The sequence below is a fragment of the Nothoprocta perdicaria genome, unplaced genomic scaffold, assembly GCF_003342845.1.
Source record: "Nothoprocta perdicaria isolate Ctin4 unplaced genomic scaffold, notPer1 scaffold_68, whole genome shotgun sequence".
NCBI classification, from domain to species: Eukaryota; Metazoa; Chordata; class Aves; order Tinamiformes; family Tinamidae; genus Nothoprocta; species Nothoprocta perdicaria.
This window is the reverse complement of record NW_020455954.1, coordinates 3,509,111-3,515,897: the sequence shown is the minus strand read 5'-3', so window position 1 is coordinate 3,515,897 and position 6,787 is coordinate 3,509,111. Positions and strand designations below refer to the sequence as shown.

The 6,787-nt window shown below is 34.7% G+C and overlaps 1 protein-coding gene across 4 annotated transcripts in view; it reads left to right on the top strand.

Moving 5' to 3' along the window:
- The window catches only part of PARP11 (poly(ADP-ribose) polymerase family member 11), an 11,796-nt gene extending 6,985 nt beyond the window's left edge, over positions 1–4,811 (top strand). For all 4 annotated transcript variants that reach the window (XM_026050366.1, XM_026050365.1, XM_026050368.1 and 1 more), the window contains exons 5-8: positions 23–95; positions 183–313; positions 3,230–3,381; positions 3,753–4,811. In XM_026050366.1, coding sequence (XP_025906151.1) covers positions 23–95; positions 183–313; positions 3,230–3,381; positions 3,753–4,066 — 670 coding nt within the window. In that variant the 3' untranslated portion in view covers positions 4,067–4,811. The remainder of the gene's footprint in view (positions 1–22; positions 96–182; positions 314–3,229; positions 3,382–3,752) is intronic.
- The last annotated feature ends 1,976 nt before the right edge of the window (positions 4,812–6,787 follow it).

Below are 6,787 nucleotides of genomic sequence, written 5' to 3'. Positions count from 1 at the left end.
TTTTTTTTTTTTTTTTTTTAAGTTTCATCTGTGAAAATGAGGCTATTCCGATACCATCGCACTGGGAAAATGTAAATACTGAGGAGGCATATCAGGTAAGAGTCTATATGTGAGCTGGCCAAAGTCACGTGGCCATGAAATAATGCATCTCAGTGAAATTATACTAACCTTTTTCTTTTCAGCTTATTCCTTTGCAAAAGAAAACAAATGAATATAATGAAGTTTCTAGTCTCTTTGGAAAAACAATGGATAGCCACCGAATTAAAAGAATTAAGAGAATACAAAATCTAGACTTGTGGGAGTTTTTTTGCAGGTGAGATTATTTTGAAAACCAATATTATTTTAGGACTGTTAACAGAACGAATATTGAAGGCATGCTGCAGAAATATGTCTAATTACTTTAAAAAAATTAAAATTCTTGTGTTACTTTTTTAAACAGTTGTGTCTTCATTTGCTTACTTGTCATTCCTCTGTGATTGTAGTCAAAATTGTATTTAAAATTATAATCTAAAGTCGCTGAAACTTCTGCATGTGCAGAACTAATACCTGCATTGATGCATTAGATGTGATTGTAGCACAGAGCAGACTGATGCGTTGGCGTGTGCTGGCATTTATCATCTTCAAGTATTATTCTAATGCAACAAATTGCATAAAAATCAGTATGTAAGGTCTTGATAAATTGGTTTGTGAAATATGCATTTGTTACTTGTCAAGATGAATAAAATGACAACAAAAGCTGTCATACTGGCTGTAGTGTGTTAGCTCTAGGACTTCAGTGTAGAACCAAAATGAACTGGAATATATAGTGAATGGAATATATCCCAACATTGCAGCCATTTAAGTTGTTCCATTTTTTAATTAGTAATTTCTTAATTAGTGTGCCATGTTTGGCGCTGCTGTCTTTCTTTTATAGTAATGTCAATCTCCTGGAGAATTTGGCAAAGTTATTTTTACTTTTAACATTTTAAGAAAGTTTTATTTGAACTAAACCTTCTTATTTTTTTTTCGTGAAAAGTTTGAGAAGTCACTGTTTTTTTATGCAGAAGCATTACACTCTCACAGAAGTCATTTTTTTCAGAACACTGTGGCTGAATTCTGAACTTCCCGTTCTCACATGTGGCCAGTGTTCAAGATGTCAGTGTAGTAGAGGCTCATCATATTTACGGTGAAGTGAAGAGGAAGAAAATAAGCACCTTTTTTTAAAATTTTCTTCTTTTTATGAAACAGTGTCAGGCTTGCATTAGTTAAATATTAGTTTAAAAAGAAAAAAAAAATCAAGAATATTTGGGGCTTGTCACATTTCTTATCTTTATCAAATTTACGAAACACGTGGTAGACCTGAGTGTCTAATTAGCACGTAATGGTGCCATTTCTCCCAGCTTATTTCTAGCCAGACTATTTCTAGTTTTTCTGCTTTTTTCATATTGTGCTGGGCTTGAACTGAAATTGCTGAAGTTGCCACTTCTTTCCCAGTATCAGTCTTAAGTAGTTGTAGTTCATGAAAGTTCTCTCTCATCTCCAGAAAAGGGAGCATTAAGGTAAAATTTAAAAAATGTACCATGTTATTAAAAATAGCAAGTTTAAATAATGAAGAAATACTGCGGAGACATATGAAAGATGTTGGCCGTTGTTTACTTTGTTCTTTTGAAAGCTGTGACATTCATTATATATCCCCGTATATGTTCATTATATGTATCAGGAATATGCATGAAGAGGTGAATTTCTGTTTCAAGAGACTTGGCCTTTTGCTAATTCTGAATCTTATAGATACATTTACATTTAAATATAAAGTCATATTTGCCTAGCCGTATGTTTTAATACCTATTGTTCTGTTGAGTAGTACATCAGCTTTTAGTTCAAAATAAGTTTCTAAAGAGCCGCATCTTTCCCTTTTAATGTGTAATTTTTCGAAACTAAGCATAGCAAGCAGATTTTAAACTAGATGTCCCCTGTTCTGAGTCCTCAGTATAGATTTACAATGAAAACAAAAAAAAAAATCTCACCACATGGAGAAAAAGAACAAAACTCCCTCCCTCCATATGTCAAATAAACAACTTTTTGCTTAGAAAAGCAACTGATCATTTGGAGAGCCTACTAGTTTTCCAGGTTCAACAGTGGATAGAGTTTGTGATTTAAGAATTTTGAGTCTATTGTCTTGTGCTGTTAACATTTTAAAAATACAAAGGAAGGATGGAAGTTAGATTCATGCATCATAAATATTACAGTAAAGCACCTAAAAAACTGTTTTTAGTAGCTGTATCTGAATAAAGGTATGTGAAGAAAAATCATTTTTATTTATACTTTCCCTTTATGGAAATGCATTAATAAGCCAATTATGAGTAATAGCAAGTAGAAAACATTGTTTTATAGACAATCAAGGGCTCCTGAGTATGTATAGCCAGTGGTTTAGACATAGCTCCAGAGTCCAGTTCTCATGGATCTTAGTAGAAAATGTAACTGATAGAAACTCTCTTGAAGAAAGATTGATGGAAGTTAAATCTGTCCTTTATTGTAGGACTGCCATGGTCTTCTGCTTGTGTGAGTGTAATATATACATATATTACGCATGCATGAGTCTATATTACACATCAGCCTATATTGCACATCATATATATATGTATTTGTGCATATTTGTATATATGTATATTCATATACATATATTTTTGACCATTGTTCAGAATGCTAGAGTGATGTAATCCTGTCAAAGCAAGACCTGTATCATTTGGGAAGCAAGTGAGCCATTAATTCATAAAATGGTTATAAAATGATCTTGTAGACATAATTTTAGGTGAAATTTTAGATTATTTTATTTTAATGGATTTTTTTAAATTTTACTTGGGTAATTACACTTTATAAGCTACTAACTGATTTTACCCCGCCGTAGGCTATCTAAGCAGATGAAGGAAACAAAAACAATGCACACCGTGGGGGAAAAAAAAATCTTATAAAAATAAATCTGTAGAGAATGACCATTCTGAAAAAAATGCCAAATTAACAAAGTTGGGAAAGTTGGTAAACTCATCTTATGGAAATAATCCACAGTATCCAGAAATTTGTAATGTGTAAACATTTATCCTAAGAATTCTAGTGTCTTTGAGAACTATAATCTAGTCACTTGGGAAAGTGGAATTTATGCGGTTTCGCTACTGCCCTCTCTGTAGTGTTTTTAGGGTAGAAACTTAATTTGATTGTACAGATGTTTGTAATTGTATAATGTTTCTGTTTGTAGGAAAAAAGCACAACTGAAGAAGAAAAGAGGTGTCCCCACTATTAATGAGCAGATGTTATTTCATGGGACCAGTAATGAATTTGTAGAAGCAATATGTATTCATAACTTTGACTGGAGAATAAATGGCATGCATGCTGCTGTATATGGAAAAGGTAAATATTTTTCTTACTTGCAACAATTATTCTCTTTGGAAGTGAAGAGCTCTTTAATATAGCTCTGGTTTTGAGGACAAGTATAATTAAGAAAGCTCGGATGTTCTCAGCAATTTAATTTTAAAGCTGACTGGTAGGACAGAGGTGAGAAGAAGCAGCAAGCAGCGGTGTCTCACAAGACGACCTTCTTACTAAAGTGTTCACAAAGAAAATATTTGGCTCATGTTTCTGTGTTGTTCTAGAAGATAATCATTGGATTGGTAATGAATATTAAAGAATTGACCTCTTCATTTTTCATATCTCTTATCAGTGCACTGGTAGTAAAGCTGTCATGCTAAGAATATCATCAGATTTCTTTTCTTTCTTGAAAGGGACCTACTTTGCAAGAGATGCGTTATATTCTAGTCGTTTCTGCAAAGAAGACATAAAGCATGGAGATACTTTCCAAATTCATGGTGTGAATCTGCAACCTCATCTGCATAGACCTGATAAAGTCATGTTTCTTGCTCGTGTATTAACTGGTGACTATATCAATGGTGATTCAAAATACATGAGGCCTCCTTCGAGAGATGGAAGTTTTGTGAACTTGTATGACAGCTGTGTGGATAATACCTGGAACCCAAAGATCTTTGTTATCTTTGATGCCAACCAAATCTATCCTGAGTATTTAATAGAGTTCTGTTAAGTTTGAAAGGAGCTGAACTGCATATTTGTTTGTGTCTTTTTTGGTATTTTGTTTCTCTTGCAAAGATGATAATACAAAAACATGAAGAATGAGAGAGGTGAAGGAGGGGAAAAGCATATCTGGGGAGCGACCTGTTACGTATTTAAAAGATGTTGTGTAACTCCTTTTAAAATCTGTAAATAAACTTTACTGATACTGATACCTTTTTCAAATGTAGGGCTTATAACATTTGAAATTGCTTAGAGAGCCTTAAATAAATTGGGTGTTGTTAAGTTTTCAAAGACAAGATTTATGACCTGTTTTTTTAAAGTATATTGCAAGTATTTATTCATATGGTAGATGATACAGTATGCATATAAGTGAAATCTTTTATAAAGATGGTCTTTATAATTCAAAACAAAGAACTGCACAGAGGACTTGACGATATATATGTGTGTGTGTATGTATGTTTATTGTGTAGTACATGCTGGTTTGCATTTGGAGATGTTAGTGTGAAATCTAAACCAACAAAAAAAGAAAGGACCTAAAGTTCACCCAAGCTGTTATATTTAACTTAACGTACTCGATTCTACTTCAAATTTACTTGCGAAATTACAGAACTCTTAAAAGTTGATTTTTTTTTGACAGAAATGATGCCCTAGCGTCGTCGTCGTTGTTACTTGTTTAGGTGTATAACAGTTTACCTCAGTACTGAGATCTCAGCCGTTAAATGCCCTTGACTTTTGTTCCACAGATGGGTTTTTTTTTTTCTTTTTTTGATGGTAGTGGTGGTGGTGTGTGTGCATGCTGTTGGCCTCTGTATTTGTGCTGCTGTGCTTCTTGTCAGCATTGAAGAACTCGGTTCTAATGTACTTGCTGTTGCTGAAAACTGCTTAGATTAGTAGCAAAAATACCAAGTTTCAACCAACAATGCAAATTTTGGAGGACAGCATCCTTTCACTTTTAAGAACTTCAATAATGAAAAAAAGCTGTTAGTAGATCTTGTAGAAGTTGGGCATCTGTTGCTTGTTTGTGTTTAAAATTTCATTTAAGCTTCTCCTTCTGGTTCTGTTCCAAAATTCCTCAGGACAGGGAGGCATCTTCCTTTGCCTTAGCACACGATGATGATCTCTGATTCCAGCTGGAACATTCAGGTGCTGTTGTGGGCATGAGTAGTGTTGGGATTCACCAGCATGCCAGCTGTGCAGAAGGCACGTGGCTTCCTGCATCTCCTAAAACATTTGATAGCAATTCACGTGGGTAGTTGGTGTGTTATCAAGTCCTCTCTATTTTTATACAATATTACATAGAACATACACTGTATGAACAAACATGTGCTGTTAACAACTTGATCTGCTCTTTGTGTACTGTATTCTATCAGACAAACACTGTGAAACTAGCAAATACATGTATTGATACTCGTTTGTTTTCTTTTATTTGTTCACGAGTCTAAACTGGGCTGTGTAGTTAAGAAAACTGAAGTAAGCTAGTGTCTCATGAACACAAAATATCCTAAGTGGAACTAACCTTGATGATTTTTTTTTCCTAGCTGTTGTGCTAGTGTCTTGTTTGTTACCTAAACTCAATGAAATTAAATGGTAGAATCTTAGTTTGTCAAGTCATGGTACAATTACAGGTTGGTTGGCTTGTTTTTAATGTAATATTCTCTCTTGTTTCCATATGATGGCCTTTTACTGATGAATCTTGATACTGAAGGTATCTACATAATCTTTATAAAATACTAAAACAATCCACAGAAGATGAAATTAACTCTTCAAGATTTGAATAGCATTTAAAATGCTAGTTGGGCTGTCTCTTTTTAAATGTTATATATTTGTCATTAGATTGAAATGACTGCTGTTAGGAAATTTGTGGACTTTGTGCATTTTGGAGACTGCTGTTCAGATGCAGAAACAGGTTGATACGTTACTGCCTATTTACTGTAGCCTGGTTCAGTGATAGCAAGAAATAGTGTTTGATACAATGATTTCAGATTCAGCTTTTTTGCTGCTGTAAGGATATGTGAAATACGAGCACGTTCACCTTAAGGTTATCAGAACAAGGACATTTTCAGTTCAGATCTGATAGTGAGTAAAGGGAAAGCAATAAAAAAGACATAGGGACGAAAACCTGATAGATAAGTAATAAGGTAGACAATGACAGACAAATTCTTCAGACATTAACTGTGAGGAATTAGAAAACTACAGGATGTAGTTCTGGAGAGGGCCATCCCATAACTAAAAACAGAGAAATAAGACTAACATGAAGACTTGGGTTATTTGAGAGGGACCTATGGAACTGTCTGATAAAGGAAGTTTAGGGAAAAAGGATCAGGAAAGAATAAAGAGCAAACTTCAGGAAATAGAGAGGAGGCGAGAAAAGAAGTCAGTTGTGTGTAAGTAGCTGCTGGTCGTTATCCACCTAAGCCTTGTGCCTAATCACTGTAGTGCAGCCTATGCTGATGAACCCTTTTTTAACTGTTTTTCAGTGTAATCTCACTTCTTATTGCATGTGTGAGTGCTGCACGCCTTGGATTCCAGTGACTGGAGATATTGGAGTGGGTTATGTTACGTGCCAGCATCTGGAGTCAGACCGTGGGCTATAGCACCCCCCATGTCTGTAGTATCAGCAGCTGGAAAAGGTGAGGGTCTGGACATTGGCAAGTACTGGAGGGGGACTGGAGGATTTATGTTTTTTCCTCTGGTGCTTTTATGTATAAAAGTTGCTAGCAAACTTCAAGAC